Consider the following 16493-nt stretch of genomic DNA (forward strand, 5'->3'; position numbering starts at 1 on the left):
TGGTTGAAGAGACGAGTGCATTGCGTATGTGGGTGAAAACGATGGCTAGTCGCACTTGACTGCTTTCTGGTGCCGGCGATGATGACAGGCCATCAAGGAATTCACCGACGCTGATGATTAGTGCCTGCGCGTTCTTCAACGAAGTGCAAGAGCGATCTCCAGGCGCCATCGCAGGAAGAAACAGTATTTCTAGCAGCTGCAGATATACGAACGTAATCTCGTCGGAGAAAACCCGCTTCACTGAACCAGTTGTCCATCGCCTGAAATGTTTCCACAAAGTTTGAGCACTATCCATGATCCAGGGAGCATGATGATCTAGGGCAACAGGCATTACGGATGTCCTGCCTTGAGGCTGGATGGCATTGGCCAACGAAAGGAGCAGACAAAAGCCAACATGGATAGCACCGAGTTGCGAAGTGATGGTTCGTTGCAAATCGTGTGGTAAAGCAATAACTTGCTGACTTTCCGGCCAGAACACGCTTATGGTGCTTGATGGTGGCAGGGCGACACTGAATGACGGAGCAGGTGCCGAAACCGGATCGTCCACGGATTGCAATTTTGTCAAGATAGCTGGAGAGAGGTAAGCAGATACAGGAAGGGTCCTGGATTAGTACTCACATTGCACACATGACCTGTAAAGTTGTGAGACTGTCGTAGCTGGGCGCCAGAGGGCAGATGTTCGAGCAAGCACGCTGAGGCACAGATGGAGCAGTTGCTGTACATGTTCGTGCACGTGACTGAGTGTTGTATGCGTCAACAGGCCCAGTAGCTTTGGGTATAACCAGAGAATGAGTGGGGGCCGAGGTATACCGTCATCTTCGTTGTCCCGGGTGCTCAGCAGCAGATGCGGCTTTTGTTCCAGGATGAAGGTAAGCGCGGCGATACTGTCAACGCCTTGCTGCCTCTGTTGGTCCTGGGCAAACGGATCATGTTTGAACAGTCCCTCGAGACCCGCTTCCGCGATGACGCATACGAGCGCTACGAGTTGTTGATCGGGCTCGTCGGTGTTTGGATGTTGGAGAAACTCCTTTACTAGTTCACCAAAGCTGACTTTGGTTACTTCGCCATGCCGCGCATTGACATTTGAAGCGTTATGCACGATTTGAGCCGCGATGGTCGAAGGGGGTGGAGCGCCATTCGAATTGCCGTTAGTCACTGGTGGCGGTGCCATCCGCTGAGTCGAGCTCCCGCCTTTGCGGGCCATGATGCACGTTACCGACGTGGCATGTCGCGTAGGGTAAGAAACTGTGTGTGGCCTTGGAAGATGGCCTGACGCCTGGTTGTTGGCGATGATGCTAGGTCTGACCTTAGGCGGATGTCCGTACGACTTTTGAGTGACTCAAGATGGTATTGATGATGGAGTGGCGTCTGATTGGACGCGGGTGGGGTCCTCTGCAGTTTGCTGTGCGGTACCGGCAGTCGGGCTTTCAACGAGTGTTTTTTCGTGGTATTGATACGCTGATTTGGCTGTCTTCACAAATTGCGCGGTGTAGGCAGATGCATGTCGGATGGGTAAGGTCCACAAAGAAAGTGCATGGAATTACGTCGACGCGAAGTCGCGTAGTCACGAGACCCCACTAAGTTCCATCTCGGGAAAGAGCGCTGCTCCGCATTCCACCTCGAAGCATCGGACCACCCTTGCCCAACATCGAAGCCCTGAGATCGCAACCTCGAAGGCCATATACATCGAGCACGGATTATACGCATATCGACGCCTACTGTCCACGTCCGCAGGATCTGGCATCCTCTAAGCCGCAGCCATGCCTGGCCCATTCACTTCGAAATCTTTCAGCGCCACGCTACCCAACTCGCTCGCCGCCCGATACAGAAAGTCGCTCCAGAAACATCCCTTTCTACTCTTCGGCCTACCATTCCTCTCCACCATTGTTCTGGGGTCTTTCATGTTGACGCCCGCCACGGCGCTGCGATATGAGCGGTACGATCGCAAGAACCAACAAATAACACACGAGCAGGCTATGGGCCTGAGGGGAGAGCGGAGGAAGGTGAATATGAAGGATGAATACTACGTGCGTACAACTGACAACATGGTTATTGGAAGGGCATGGGCTAACAACTGCACAGAGATTACAGGCTAAAGACCTCGAGGACTGGGAGCAGAGGCGTGTCAAGAGGTTGCCGGGCGAGCCAGACGGCACACTTGTGTAGGGGCGGTACAAATGTTCAACACAGCATCTCACATGGCGTTATGGAAAATGGTTAGCAAAGCGGATTCGACACTACATGATACACACCCCTCAAACTTTCTACAATAGGCGCATACTACACACAACAACGCGGGGCTAGACTAGCTTGCGTGCAGCCATCACGACTGAACTTATGTCATGACATGTTTGCCATACGATGTTTACATAGTTCCACGGGTTCGTCTCAGTACTGCATCCTCTCTTCGGCCCACTGTTAGTTGGCGCATTGGGGTGGTGATCAAGGAAGACCCATTCCGATAGCCTGGTGGAGGTTTAACTGGTAAATTGTGAGCCTTGGCTAGGTATAGTTTGTGTTAATATACAGCTGCATACAGTGAAACCAGGTGTTTGGGAAACACACCTTACCGCGATTTATCACAGTGTCTTTCAACAGTGTTGTGCTTGCGTCTTTTACCAGCACGTTCATCATTTGAATAGTTTGTGTTAAAGCCTTGTCTGTGACCCCATGGCTCTCAACTACCTTCATTTGGGTATTTCAATTCAGCTGTAGTACCGACTTCAAAAGATTGAAGATAAACTCAGAGATCTGAACTTCACGCGTTTCACGCCGAAAGCCGCTACATAAGAGCATGGCAAGAGTCATGATTGTCTTCAAGTCCACCCTCAGACAAACAACTCATTAAACCATAGACGGACCGAGACGCTCAGCCAAGACACCATCTCTGGCGAGAGAGCCTTGCAGTGACAGCAGCAAAGTGCGCTAATTTCATTGCATTCAATGGGAATTCTGGTAGCAACTCGACTCCGAATTGTATCTGAAATGGAGAATTTGACTTCTATGTACGCATGGCTATAGCCTCGGCGTGACGCATTATTATTCGTGCAAATTATATGGACCACGCTCTTGTGGTTTGAATTGAGCCTGTCATGAAGCGAACAATGAGAAACCATACGCGAATTACATGCTCAGAACCGCTCCAAATGCAAGACATGAACGGAATAAGGGCCACGCTCGAACGCTTCGCTACAAGAAACAGACAGGAGATAGTAAGGTAGACCAAAGAAGAGCAATGAAAGTACTTTGAGCACGCATGGGCGCAAAATACAGGTAACGAAAGGAAGAAAAGGCGAATATGAGTGGGTATCCCGGGATGAATCTAGTGGTAATACCCGCCAGCTCTGTAGAGTATGAGAATTGGAAGCATAGACAGGAGTGCAGGCACAGAGTAAGTGACAAGAGTCGAGACTTGATGTTAACAGCACCTACCACTCTTGCTCTTCTGCACCCGGTTGATGTCTTCTTCCCGATCTTGTTGATGTATAGCGACGCCAGGCGTGGTAGGAAAGCCCAGCCAACTCCGTCTTTTGTCGCCTGTGCCCAAGCGGAAACTGCCATGGCCGTTCCCAGGGTAATCGAAATATCCAGCCACATTGCCATTGTTGTCCATGGCCGGCGTGACTCCAGCCATGGCGTACTGGCGTTGCTCTTCTTCGAGCTTCTTCTGCTGCTGTTCGACCAACTTGCGGGTGATGACACGGAAGACTTCGTCTACGCCTTCACCGTCTTTGGCACTGATCTCATGACAACAATCCCAGCCTAAATCTTGTCCCCAGAAGCCGCTCGATCGGTTACTCTGTGGTGACGCCATACCACCGGTGTGGAAGGCTGCCGGTACAGAGCCCCAGCCGCTCGTCTGAGCACTGTGTGGCGGTCCGTTCTGCGTAGGGTAGAGATTTTCGGCGACGTATTCAATGCAGCGCTCAAAGGGCACTTTTCGCTTGGCAGGGTCTTCGGCCACGACGTCCGACTTTGTTCCTACGACGTGCAGGATGACGTCTTCACCAAGGTTGGCTTTGAGTTCTTTGAACCAGCGGCCCATCTCGTCGAAGGAATAGGGATCGGTGATGTCGTAGCATAGTACCGCAGCATTTGCACCTGGGGAAGAGTTGGTTAGCTTTTCGGTGGGGTGTCAGAGTTATCGCCAAGAGTGGAGGGATCTGATGTCGGCCTTTGAAAGGGGATGTTTCAAAAACCAACACGGTAGGCTGCGAAGACGTTTCGAAGTAAGGAAATTCATAGTGTACCTCTGTAGTACAGCTTGGAGATGGACCGGAAGCGCTCTTGGCCTGCTGTATCCCATATCTGTAACCTGACCACGGTGGACGTGTCGATGTCCACGACCCTCTTGGTCAAGAAGGATGCGCCGACGGTCGACTGTGTTGTTGGGGGCGTAAAGGCGTTCTTAACGTATCGGTGGACGAGGGAAGTCTTCCCAACGCCCTGGCTGCCGAGGACCACAATCTTTGCTTCGAGGCTGTTGGACATGGCGGCACCGATTGTCGTCACTCGCCAAAGGTGTGTGTATACGTCGACGGTCGGCGGTGCAGGGGTGGGGCGGCAGGCGGATGTTGTGGGGTCGACTCAGGTATGCGCGGTGCCCCGGAGCCAGGAAGAAAGGAAATGCGTGGTAGGCGGGCGCAGGACAAGTTGCATGGCGTGCAGTGAAGACGTGTCGCCGGCCAACTGTGGGAAGAGGCAGAGAATCGGCGTAGAGCCAGTGTGGGAATATTAGGCAGGAGGTGAGTGACCGAATGACAGTCCACCGTGTTTGGCGCTTGCACCGATTCTCTTGGCTAGGGAAGCCCATGTGACAGACGCCTCGAGCCAATGTGAATCAGATGGGCGAGGGACGCATCGAAGATGGAAGGATGGGCGCCCATCGTGATCGCATTCTGAGACTGATTACCATCCTGGGGATGACGCGCCATGTTGATTCTCGTGGGTTGGGCAGTCAGTCAACTATGCACGTCATGTCCACCCAGCTAGCTGTCGTTGCTTACCCCGCGTTTCGGAGCAGCGCCGCTGCTTCCACGCGACCGATAGGGAGCAACTGGGAAACGCTATGCCATCGCTTACCCTGAAACAAAAAAAAAGTCAACGTTCCCCAGACGGACGATATATCTCTAGGGGAAATGGTCGGCGGCCGACGGTCGACGATCAAGACGGGATACCAGATGCGACAGGCCCGACATGCAGCTCGCCCCGAGCACTACGAGACTAGCTTCCTTTCTCTCTCCGCGACCAGCATCCGATGCCCGCGGGGATGAATGTACCGAGCTACCACCCCCAAACATGCTGCCGTCACCAACCTGGCCCTTCCGCCCGCCCAAGCTTCTAGTGGCTGGAAATAACCTAGATCGGCTCCATATATTTTCTGGCCTATCTTCGCGACTTGATTACCTGCCCTCCAACATACCGCGCCTACCACAAGACCGCGACCATGAACCACGACAGCAATGACACCCAAAAGGTAAAGCTCACCGGCGAGCAGGTCGCTGAGCACAACAACGCCGAATCCTGCTGGGTCATTGTCCACGGCCGCGCCTACGATGTCACCGAGTTCCTGCCCGAGCATCCCGGAGGCCAAAAGATTATCCTCAAGTATGCCGGCAAGGATAGTACCGAGGCATTCGAGCCCATCCACCCGCCCGACACGCTCGACAAGTATCTCGACAAATCCAAGCACTTGGGCGAGGTGGACATGAACACGGTCAAGGAAGAGGCGAAAGAGATCGACCCTGATGAGGAAGAGCGACAGAAGCGCATTGAGCGCATGCCCATCCTGGAGCAATGCTACAACTTGATGGACTTTGAGGCTGTCGCGCGCAAGGTCATGAAGAAGACTGCATGGGCATATTACTCTAGTGGTGCAGACGACGAAATCGTAGGCTGATCCCAAACACCATGTCTCTAGGCAGTGCTGACTCTTTCCAGACGCTACGAGAAAACCACAACGCATTTCACAAGATCTGGTTCCGGCCACGCGTACTCATCGATGTCGAGAAGGTCGACATGTCCACCACCATGCTCGGCACCAAATGCGATATTCCCTTCTATGTCACTGCGACAGCGCTAGGCAAGCTCGGCAATCCAGAGGGAGAAGTTGTGCTCACACGCGGCGCACACAAGCACAACGTCATTCAGATGATACCGACACTGGCATCTTGCTCGTTCGACGAGATCATGGATGAAGCAAAAGACGGTCAAGTCCAATGGCTGCAGCTGTACGTCAACAAGGATCGGGAGGTCACCAAGCGAATCGTGCAGCACGCCGAGAAACGCGGCTGCAAGGGTCTCTTCATTACCGTCGATGCACCGCAGCTCGGTCGTCGCGAGAAAGACATGCGGAGCAAGTTCGACGATGTCGGGAGCAACGTGCAGAGCACCGGCGGAGAGAATGTTGACCGTAGTCAAGGCGCCGCACGTGCCATCTCGTCCTTTATTGACCCGAGCCTCAGCTGGAAAGATATCCCGTGGTTCAGGAGCATCACCAAAATGCCCATTATTCTCAAGGGCGTGCAGTGTGTTGAGGATGTCATCCGCGCTGTCGAGGTTGGTGTCGACGGCGTAGTTCTTTCGAACCATGGTGGTCGTCAGCTCGATTTCGCTCGCTCGGGTGTCGAAGTACTCGCAGAGGTTATGCCCGTCCTTCGCGCACGCGGCTGGCAAGACCGCATTGAAGTCTACATTGATGGCGGTGTCCGACGTGCCACAGACATCATCAAGGCCGTTGCACTGGGCGCCAAGGGTGTAGGTATTGGCAGACCTTTCCTCTACGCCATGTCCGCATACGGTCTCCCAGGAGTCGACCGGGCTATGCAGCTTTTAAAGGATGAGATGGAGATGAACATGCGCCTTATTGGTGCCTCAAGCATTGCGGACCTGAATCCTTCTATGCTTGACACAAGAGGACTTAGCATGCACACTGCCACTGTACCCCATGACACGTTGGGAATGAATGTCTACGATCCGCTCATCGGCCCTCAAGAGAGTGTTCCCAAAGCGAAAGCCAAGCTGTGAGGAGCTTGTGCGTGTATTGTATATCAACCCCAGGCGCAAGGGATTTGTTTGAGAGTCGTCAAGTATTACATATCTCCCCAGCATGCAGTTTTCCCTTCAAATATATATTCCTTCAGCTTATCTAGCGCTCCTGGCTACGTTCCCGCGTGCCGTTGTTCACAGTTTTGCGCGGTGAAGTGTGGATGGCTTTGTGATCACGCGAAAGCGCGTTGGGTCAGTGGGGAAGGAGCGCTGGGTGGACCCGCCGATCGTCAAGCGTCTGTGGGTCGCTCTTCTCACTTCACTCACGGTCGGCCTCGAAGATTCACATTGTCACATCCTATTACTACCTATACACCTTTTGTTCTCGCATCGTCTTCGAGTTGTTGCTTGTCTTATTTCTTGCTTCTATTGACATTATCCTATGGGTGCCACCGAAGCGGCAGCGCAACCCGGCGCTGGCTGGGACGAAGCGCATTGTACAGCAGCACTCGCACAGTTGGAGCAGCTTCAGGCGCAGGTGAGTATTTCGCAACACCTTCCCTGGACTTGTACTGATATGCGACAGATAAACAACACGCGCTTAGCTATTCCGCGCATCATCGAGCCTTTCCATCGTCCTCAGAGTTCCACGACTTATAAACTATATGTCGAGGGCGTCAAGGGTGCCCAGGACAGCCTAGATGCGCTCACAAAACGATGGAAGGATCCCGATATGCAGGGCATATTCGAGCACGTCAAGCAAAGCTTCAGCGCAAATGCAGATCTATCAGAATGTGTCTCAGTAACCTCCCACGGATGGGTAGAAAGAGCGCGGAAGGCAAAGGCGTCGGCAAAGAGCAAGGGACGTGAAAGCGTAGATGATGCTGGTGCCACACTCACTGACGCGGATATATCTCGAATTGTGGTGGATTTCCGCAAGGCACACCCGAATCTGAAAGTGGAGGCACAAGATGACGATCGGACCATCCATGTATGACATGCAAACGCCTGAAGAATACTATCTGCTCACACATTTAACAGATGCGGTTTGTTTCTGGTTCTCTTATGCTGAAATTTCGCATTGGCATCGAGCGCGAAGCGAACGGACGACACAAACTCAACGCCGAGTGCTTGGGTACAACGGAGCCCTTCTTGGCCATCACAAGATGCATTGCATCTCGGCCAAACGCTGATGATTTGAAGTATCTGTTGGTAGGTACATGAATTCTTGTGCTTTTGGCATGATTTGACTATAAGCTCACGATAACAGGATATGATTGCTGCATACAAGACTGTGAAAGGGACTTCGTGTGCTCGATGCGGAAACCTCCTCGATAAGTCGGCACTGACACCTACCGCAAGACGAAGTAAACAGGTCGCTAGCACGACCGAGAATCTCGAAACGATATGGGAGGCGACCCACGAAGCTTGCATTTGAAAAGACTCTTTTTCCAAGAAATAAGGCATTAAAACACGTGTGTGCCACTCTGGTTCACCAATGGACCACCCAAGTGAAACGGTAGGTGTTGTGCATCTTGCCACCAGTTACCATGCACATCGCGCACAGCTTCGGGGAATATGTTCTTATAAGAATCCGGTTGCCATTTCGCGTCTGTCCACATGCGAGGATGCCGATTTACATACTTTCGCGTGCGGAAGTCGTAGGCCATTCCGCGAGAACGTCCACCTGACAGTACACCTCCCTCTGTCCAAGGGGCGAACTTGGAAGGATTGAAGGCGTACTCCAAGTCACCCTCGTCGAGATTGACATGTTTGGACCATTGGGATCGCGATGGGCGTTTGGCCACAAAATCTCTTGTATCAGCCGCGCAGCCGACGAAGACGTCCGGGCCTTTACCACCAAGAATGTCTTTCATTCGACCCAACTTGGAGCCATTCCTGCCGTCTTTCGGCCAGATGAAAGCTTTCGATGATTTCGCGTTTCGCAATTTTCGGCCATCTTGATACCACCCGTTGGGTTTCGAGGGGTGGCCGCGAATATATTGGGCTGGACTGTGTGTCCAAGGCCCTGGGGCAGGGAAAAAGATTTGTGGGAAAGGCAAGAAATCAGCCATACCTAAGAGGTGTCGGAGTGAGATTGCACTAGGGTATGGATGCCGCATCTCGAAACCACTGCGATAGACGTTCGCTTTTGAAGAGTCAACACTGTCACTCGTTTGCTAGAATAGGTCGCGAAGATGAGTTGGGCTTGCACAACATGACGGAGACTGAACATATGTATAATCGTTTGTCGTGTCGCCATCACTTCGCATGCAAAGTTTCATATCATCTGGCCAGGCTTCCGTTCTCATTTGGCTCATTGACGAACAGCTGGACACGACGGTTGTACGACTCTCTTATCAAACATCCAAATTCAGCTTCAAGTTCTTTTCTCTGGAAAGACAAGTAAAACGAAGATCAAGAAAGAAAACTATTCTCGACTCACACTTGATCTGTGCCTCAGTAAACTTTTGATAGTACTGGTTCTTTCACACGCGTACCTGAAAGACAGGGATCATGGGGGTCCGAGCTCTCAAGCTTGAACAACGCGATCTCGTTTCTCCAGGTTTGTTTTCGGCACCATCAACAACACCGCCCCGTACAACCACCATGTCGCTTTTCGGCAATCTTGGAGGCTCCCAGCCCGCCTCTTCTGGCGCAACAGGCGGAGGACTGTTTGGGGCAACAACGGGCGCATCAGGCGGTACTACACCAAGCTTGTTTGGCAATCTGGGCGGAGGCACTTCGAATGCGCAATCCGGTACGACACAAGCACCCAGCACTGGAGGCGGACTTTTCAGTGGCTTGGGCGGAGCAAAGCCGGCAGCAACCACGACATCCTCCTCGCTGTTCGCTGGCGCCGCATCGACCTCACAGCCGCAAACGCAAGCGCAACCCAGCAGCTTCGGCGGACTCTTCAACAAACCGGCATCGCAAGCGACAACGACCAACAACACGCAACAAACGAGCGGCCTTGGCCAATCCTCCCTCTTCGGCGCTACCTCCACACAGCAGCAGCCCCAACAGCAGCAACAGCAGCAGCAGCAGCAACAGGGCGCGTCGCTATCCCAGGCAAACGCTGGTACCGGTCGCTCTGCCCACTTTGACCATCTGCTCGAGCGAGGACGAAAGCGCAATGCTGGCGAAAATGGCGGTAACAACTTTGACGAACTGCCGTCCCTACAGTTGGGACTGGGAGACATCGCACGCAAGGTGCGCAATCTGGGTGCTGGAGGTCCCTCGGCAGACCAGGTTCAGGATCGCTCCCAGGATCGCGCTGCGTAGGTTGGACTTCATAGTCGTGTGTTGCTTTGTGCTAACTGCTTGTAGACACTACCTGCTTTCCGCCTCTGGCGTGAAGATGGGCAGCACCCTCCGCGACCTCAACCAATTCTCTTCTCAAGCCGGTCTGGCTGCACCTGGCCAGGCCCAGAACCTCTTCGATAACGACGTAGACGGCTACATCTCGAACCTGCACTCCCAATCAACCCTAGCACTCATTCAAGAAGGATTAGAGCAATCTAAACGCGACTTTGACACCTTCCTCGAGGACAACGTTCAGATTGAATGGGACAAGCAGAGACAGCGGATATACGAGCATTTCGGACTTGGTCGACAGAGTGAAGATATGGCCGCATCCCAAAGCGGCGCATTCGGCAGCACGGCCCGCGGGGCTTTTGGACGCGCAACAGGGCGCAAGGGTCGTTCTATGGGCCCTAACAGCGGTGCGTCTGTCAACGGAAGATCGACTTTTGGCGCGTCTGCTGCCGGCCCGCCTGTCCTTGGTGCCTCTCAAAGTGTGCTTGGTGGGCGCGAATCTACCGATAAATCTGTCATGGGTGGGCAACCTGCTTCTCAGGACCGATACGTGCGCGACAAACAGGAAAAGTACATGGACGAGGTCAAGAAGCTCAACGAGTCCAGGCTACGTGAGAGCTCCTTCTCAGTACTCCATGCATTCTCAGACGTAGAGAAGGCTGCGGGCACCGAGTACTCAGAGCACTTTACAAACGCGTACGGGGCGCTTATGTCAATCACCGGCGAGAAGACCGAACTGGAGGCCTCCAACCCTGGCTCCAACCAGCCGAGAGAGCGAAGTTTCACCAAAGACTACTTGGATGAACAACCAAACTCTGCTGCTAGCGTGCGCATGCGCAAACGCATACTCGATGGCTCTCGGAAGTTTTTGGAAAGCAAGTTCCTGGAGCAAGTGGAAGATGTGTTGCGGAGGAACCCTGCAGAGGCGCTTGTCGGTGGAGTTCCCTCCATGCTCAACAAGATCCGAGGCTTTGTACGAGCGAAAGCTGCATTCAAGGAGCTCGGTGCAGACAGTGATCTGTTCCAGAGGATAGGCGAAGCTGGCGATGAGTTTCCTTGGATTATAATATTCTTCCTCCTCAGGGGTGGTCTCCTCACCGAGGCTGCTGAATATGTACGAGAGAAGAGAAACTTCTTCCAAAACACCGATAGAAACTTTCAGGCGGCAATCACTCAGTACGCCACCGATCCCGAGCGAAGGTTGAACCCAGATACGCAACAAAAGGTTGCGCATACGCATGCCCAGAGGACTCGCTTGAAGACGCCGGAAGACCCCTACCGGATGGCCTGTTACAAGATCGTCGGCCGGTGTGACATGAGCCAACGCAATCTAGCGCCGATCAAAGAGAACATGGACGACTGGGTATGGCTGCAATTCAATCTGGCCCGTGAAGGCAACCGCGCTGAAGAGAATGCTGGCGAGATCTTCGGCTTGGAAGAACTGCGAACAACCATCAAGGATATCGGTCAGCGTCACTTCATGAACGACGAAGCCGAGTCTGCGGGTGGTTATGGAATCTACTTTTATCTCGCCACCCTTGCTGGTCTGTTTGAGCCAGCGATCAACTACCTCTACACCCACAACTACGTCTCTGCAGTTCATTTCGCCGTTGCTCTGGACTACTACGGCCTACTGCGCGTGTCGGACTGGACGACTGCAGGCGGAGAGATCATGACCTTCACTACACGACAGCAGCCACAGCTCAACTTTGGGCGCATAATCGGCCACTACACTAGTGACTTCCGTGCCGCACGAGCTGATGCTGCAGCTGACTACTTGGTGCTGATCTGCATGAATGCGGATCTACCAGGTGAAGCAGGACGTCAACAGGCAGAGCTCTGCCATGAAGCGCTTCGTGAGCTTGTCCTTGAGACGCGCGAGTTCTCTACGTTGCTGGGTGATGTCAAGTCAAACGGCGAGACGACACCTGGTCTCATTCAGGAACGTGTGCCGTTGCTTAAGCTCGATGGCGAGATGGGCCTGTTGAACACCATCACCAGCGAAGCCGCGAGGATGGCGGATGACAACGGACGCATCAATGACGCCATCTTACTCTGCCACCTTGCTGGCGAATATGACAGCGTTGTGACAATCTTGAACCGCGCCCTTGCCGAAGCACTCTCTGTAGAGCTCGGTCAAGAGCCACTTCGTCTGGAGCCGTTGAAGCCACGACTGACACCCGCGGAGTCACAGCAACAGCAGCAGCAACGAAGTGACCTGACGTCGTCGAGCTTGAGCATGCTTGGAACAGATGATCCTGTCGAACTCGCCCAAAAGGTTATTGCATTGTACGATGCAAACAGTCTATGGTGGAGGAAGGTGTCACAGATGAACCGTGATACGGTTGGAATACTATTCCAGCTCAACAACGCAAAGAAGGTCATCGAGGCTGGCGACTACATGGCAGCACTCGGCGTAAGTGGTTCCATCTCTGTCTTGTGCGATCATTCACTAACAAGCCATGCAGCAAATCGAAAACCTTCGTATCCTCCCCCTGTCTGCTGGAGGCAATGTCAGCGACATTCGCGCTACTGCCAACAGCTTCAACTCATATCCACCAGAGATTTCGCGCAATATTGGCAACGTGCTTCTCTGGTGCATCGGCTGCTGCTCGCGACACCGTGGGCGTCTGCTGTCTGGACAGTTCGAAGACAGGATGCGCAAGGTACTTGCGGATCAGCTGCTGCAGAAAGCCAAGGACCTCATGGTCTTTGCCGGGCTTATCAAGTACAAGCTGCCACCAAGAGTGTTTGAGACGCTGGCTAGGGAAGGTCAAGAAGTTGGTGCTTTCTAGAATTGGGGTAATAACGATAGATGTTCGCATGTTGGAGTCTCTGGAATTGACATTGTAGTCCCAAGAATGGGCTGGGAAATGCTTGGATCTGGGAGCAAAGGTCGATTGGACATGCGCGCAATCGCTGGACATGGTTGGTTTGACTTTGAGCGATGCCAACAAATCATTATACTTCCGGGCCATCCGTATCTCAGTGATGATGATCAGAATGCTCTCGCCGCGAGAGGCGGCGTGGGGTGATGTGATGGCCAAGATGAAGATGGTACAACGACGGCACGGCCACGGTGACACAGACGATGTCTCCCTACGTTGTCATTTGTTGGCATGCAAGTCTTGCAGATCAGGGCAACAATCAAGTCGTCCGATTCTGGGAACGTGCCGACGGCCGTGGTTGGCGATGCTTCCAGGCTCGGGCTGAGGATCGGCGAGTGGTGTGACCCCACTTGGCGGGCTGGGGAGCTATTTTCTTCTGGAGCTCCCACGTCATATGGGCGAACACCCCTGCTCGGAGCCCCATCACCTTATCACCAGTTTGAGTAACACATACACCCGGCGCCTTTGATACAGGAATCTCACCATCACTCCACCTAATAGTTAGCTAGTCGTACTAATTCTGACACTCACAAATCAACACTCAGGATTCGGCAGAGCTACCCCTCCCTCCGCCGTCAACCATTGAAACTTCCCAACACACAGGGACCCGCTTCTCTCGGCGTCTTAACTTTTCAACTAGACAGGTGAATCCACATTGACCTCATATTGACCCACGGCCAAATATCTTTTCGGACCTTCGCATTCAGCTCAGCTGCCAACACCTCGAGCCTCACCTTCCACCACCCCCAACCTTAATCTGCACCTTCCACTCCGCCCAATACCCTATCCAACACCACCCGATCTCACACTATGGCCCCCACCGAGATCCCACCGCCCCTCGAGGGCAAGAAGAGGCGCATCGGAGTCATGACGAGCGGAGGAGATGCGCCTGGCATGAACGGAGCAGTGCGCGCTGTAGTACGCATGGCCATCCACAACAATTGCGAGGCATTCGCCATATATGAGGGCTACGACGGTCTGGTCAAGGGCGGAGACATGATCAAGGAGATGCACTGGGACGACGTCAGAGGCTTCCTATCCGAGGGCGGCACGCTCATTGGCACAGCACGATGCATGGAGTTCATGCAACGAGAAGGCCGCCGGACGGCTGCAAAGAACATGATCGTCAAGGGTATCGACGCGCTGATCATCTGCGGCGGTGATGGTTCCCTCACAGGTGCCGACAAGTTCCGTGCTGAGTGGCCGGAGCTGCTGACCGAGCTGGTGCAAGAGAAGCAACTCACACAGGAGCAGGTCGAGCCCTTCAAGCACCTGAACATTGTCGGACTGGTCGGTTCCATCGACAACGACCTTTCCATGACCGACGCTACCATCGGCTGCTACACCTCTCTCGGCCGTATCTGCGAAGCCATCGACTCGGTCGACACCACTGCCGTCAGTCACCAGCGTGCTTTCGTCATCGAAGTCATGGGCCGGCACTGTGGCTGGCTCGCGCTCAGCGCAGGTGTTGCAACAGGCGCCGACTTTGTCTTCACACCAGAAAACCCACCCAGCGAAGGCTGGCCGGAACAGATGTGCAAACAAATCAAGAAGCAGAGAGAAATGGGCAAGCGAAAGACCATTGTCGTCGTTGCCGAGGGAGCCATTGATCGCAACCTCAACAAAATCACATCACAGCAGGTCAAGGACATTCTTGCAAACGAAGCCAAGCTCGACACGCGAGTGACTACGCTTGGACACGTCCAGCGTGGAGGTACACCATGCGCCTACGACCGTATGCTTGCGACACTCCAGGGCGCTGAAGCTGTCAAGGCAGTGTTGGAAGCTACCCCTGATACCCCCAGCCCAGTCATCTGCATGCAAGAGAACAAGATCGTCCGACGGCCACTCCTTGAAGCTGTCGCTCAGACCAAGGAGGTTGCTGTAGCTATCGAGAAGAAGGACTTCCAGAGGGCCATGCAGCTCCGCGATACTGAGTTCGAGCAACAGTATCAAGCCTACCAAATCACCACAGCGCAAGGTCAGCCAGACCTTCTACTACCAGAGAACAAGCGCATGCGCGTCGGTATCATCCACGTAGGTGCCCCAGCCGGAGGCATGAACGCTGCGACACGAGCTGCTGTTGCGCACTGCCTTGCTCGCGGCCACACACCAGTTGCGCTCCACAACGGTTTCCCTGGCATAATCCGCCACCACTCTGATGAGCCCGTGGGTGCGGTGCGAGACATCAAGTGGATTGATGCTGAGACCTGGGCATCCAAGGGTGGATCTGAGATTGGAACCAACCGCGGGCTCCCTAGTGAGGATCTCGAGACAGTTGCGTTCGTCTTCAAGAAGTTCAACATCCAGTCCTTGTTCGTCGTTGGTGGCTTCGAAGCATTCACAGCCGTTTCGGAACTGAGGAAAGCACGGGAGTACTACAAATCGTTCAAGATTCCCATGGTCATCATCCCTGCCACCATTTCAAACAACGTCCCAGGAACAGAGTATTCTATCGGCTCAGACACTTGCTTGAACGCGCTTATCCAATACTCCGATGCCTGCCGCCAATCAGCATCTGCGTCGCGTCGCCGCGTCTTCGTCATCGAGACCCAAGGTGGTGAGTCGGGCTACATCGCAACAGTCGCCGGTCTCAGTATCGGAGCTCTGGCCGTATACACTCCTGAAGATGGCATTAGTCTTAAAATGCTCGACCGTGATATCGACCACCTCCGCGACGTCTTTGCCAAGGACAAGGGTATCAGCAGGTCTGGTAAGGTGATTTTGGTCAACGAGAAGGCGTCCAAGACCTACTCCGTGCAGATGATTGCTCAAATGATCGCGGAGGCCGGCAAAGGCAAGTTTGAATCTCGTCACGGTGTGCCTGGCCACTTCCAGCAAGGTACTATCCCATCACCCATGGACCGTGTCAGGGCTGTCAGATTCGCTATCAAGGCTATGCAACATCTGGAGAGCTTTGCTGGTCTAAGTCCAGAGGAGATAGAGGACGACTCCATGTCAATCAGCGTTATCGGAATCAAGGGCAGCAAGCTACTCTTCTCTCCGATGGAGACTGTGGAGAAGAGGGAGACTGAATGGCACCGTCGCCGCCCCAAGCATGAGTTCTGGATGGCTCTCAAGGAGACAGTCGACACGCTTTCCGGTAGGCCTCAGGCCCCGGCCAAGCCTATCGACATCGACACACTGGCTGGACGCCCAGCTAAATGAACGGATACAAGGCTTTTGAGCTTACGAGGTGTACAGGCGTAGGTTTGAGTTTGAGATACTTGCTACAGACGACCCTTGGCCACTATGATCACGGCGTACATGTAGATAGATGCTTCCTTATGATAACGACCA

General features: G+C 53.6%; 6 protein-coding genes across 6 annotated transcripts; 5 read left to right on the plus strand and 1 right to left on the minus strand.

Moving 5' to 3' along the window:
- Window positions 1–1760: 1760 nt before the first annotated feature.
- ACET3X_001224 (uncharacterized protein) lies at window positions 1761–2166 on the plus strand (the record flags this gene model as incomplete). Its single annotated transcript, XM_069446492.1, has 2 exons — window positions 1761–2027; window positions 2083–2166. 2 exons carry the CDS (start codon window positions 1761–1763, stop codon window positions 2164–2166), a joined length of 351 nt encoding a protein of 116 aa, XP_069311466.1.
- Window positions 2167–3418: 1252 nt separating this feature from the next.
- On the minus strand, window positions 3419–4491 carry ACET3X_001225 (uncharacterized protein; the record flags this gene model as incomplete). Its single annotated transcript, XM_069446493.1, has 2 exons — window positions 3419–4101; window positions 4251–4491. 2 exons carry the CDS (start codon window positions 4489–4491, stop codon window positions 3419–3421), a joined length of 924 nt encoding a protein of 307 aa, XP_069311467.1.
- A 955-nt stretch (window positions 4492–5446) lies between these two features.
- ACET3X_001226 (uncharacterized protein) lies at window positions 5447–7026 on the plus strand (the record flags this gene model as incomplete). The annotated part of the gene is made up of 2 exons (XM_069446494.1): window positions 5447–5890; window positions 5941–7026. The coding sequence occupies 2 exons, from the start codon at window positions 5447–5449 to the stop codon at window positions 7024–7026; spliced, it is 1530 nt and encodes a 509-aa protein (XP_069311468.1).
- A 403-nt stretch (window positions 7027–7429) lies between these two features.
- On the plus strand, window positions 7430–8425 carry ACET3X_001227 (uncharacterized protein; the record flags this gene model as incomplete). The annotated part of the gene is made up of 4 exons (XM_069446495.1): window positions 7430–7525; window positions 7574–7978; window positions 8029–8199; window positions 8258–8425. 4 exons carry the CDS (start codon window positions 7430–7432, stop codon window positions 8423–8425), a joined length of 840 nt encoding a protein of 279 aa, XP_069311469.1.
- Window positions 8426–9597: 1172 nt separating this feature from the next.
- ACET3X_001228 (uncharacterized protein) lies at window positions 9598–13100 on the plus strand (the record flags this gene model as incomplete). Its single annotated transcript, XM_069446496.1, has 3 exons — window positions 9598–10268; window positions 10318–12721; window positions 12774–13100. 3 exons carry the CDS (start codon window positions 9598–9600, stop codon window positions 13098–13100), a joined length of 3402 nt encoding a protein of 1133 aa, XP_069311470.1.
- A 512-nt stretch (window positions 13101–13612) lies between these two features.
- ACET3X_001229 (uncharacterized protein) lies at window positions 13613–16489 on the plus strand. The gene has a single exon (XM_069446497.1). It carries the CDS (start codon window positions 14004–14006, stop codon window positions 16359–16361), a length of 2358 nt encoding a protein of 785 aa, XP_069311471.1. The 5' UTR covers window positions 13613–14003; the 3' UTR covers window positions 16362–16489.
- The last annotated feature ends 4 nt before the right edge of the window (window positions 16490–16493 follow it).

This window comes from Alternaria dauci, chromosome 1, assembly GCF_042100115.1.
Source record: "Alternaria dauci strain A2016 chromosome 1, whole genome shotgun sequence".
Classification (NCBI taxonomy): Eukaryota; Fungi; Ascomycota; class Dothideomycetes; order Pleosporales; family Pleosporaceae; genus Alternaria; species Alternaria dauci.

Bases quoted from the DNA above. Each gene is read 5' to 3' on its own strand.
- ACET3X_001229 (XM_069446497.1), top strand. From the start codon at position 14,004: ATGGCCCCCACCGAGATCCCACCGCCCCTCGAGGGCAAGAAGAGGCGC.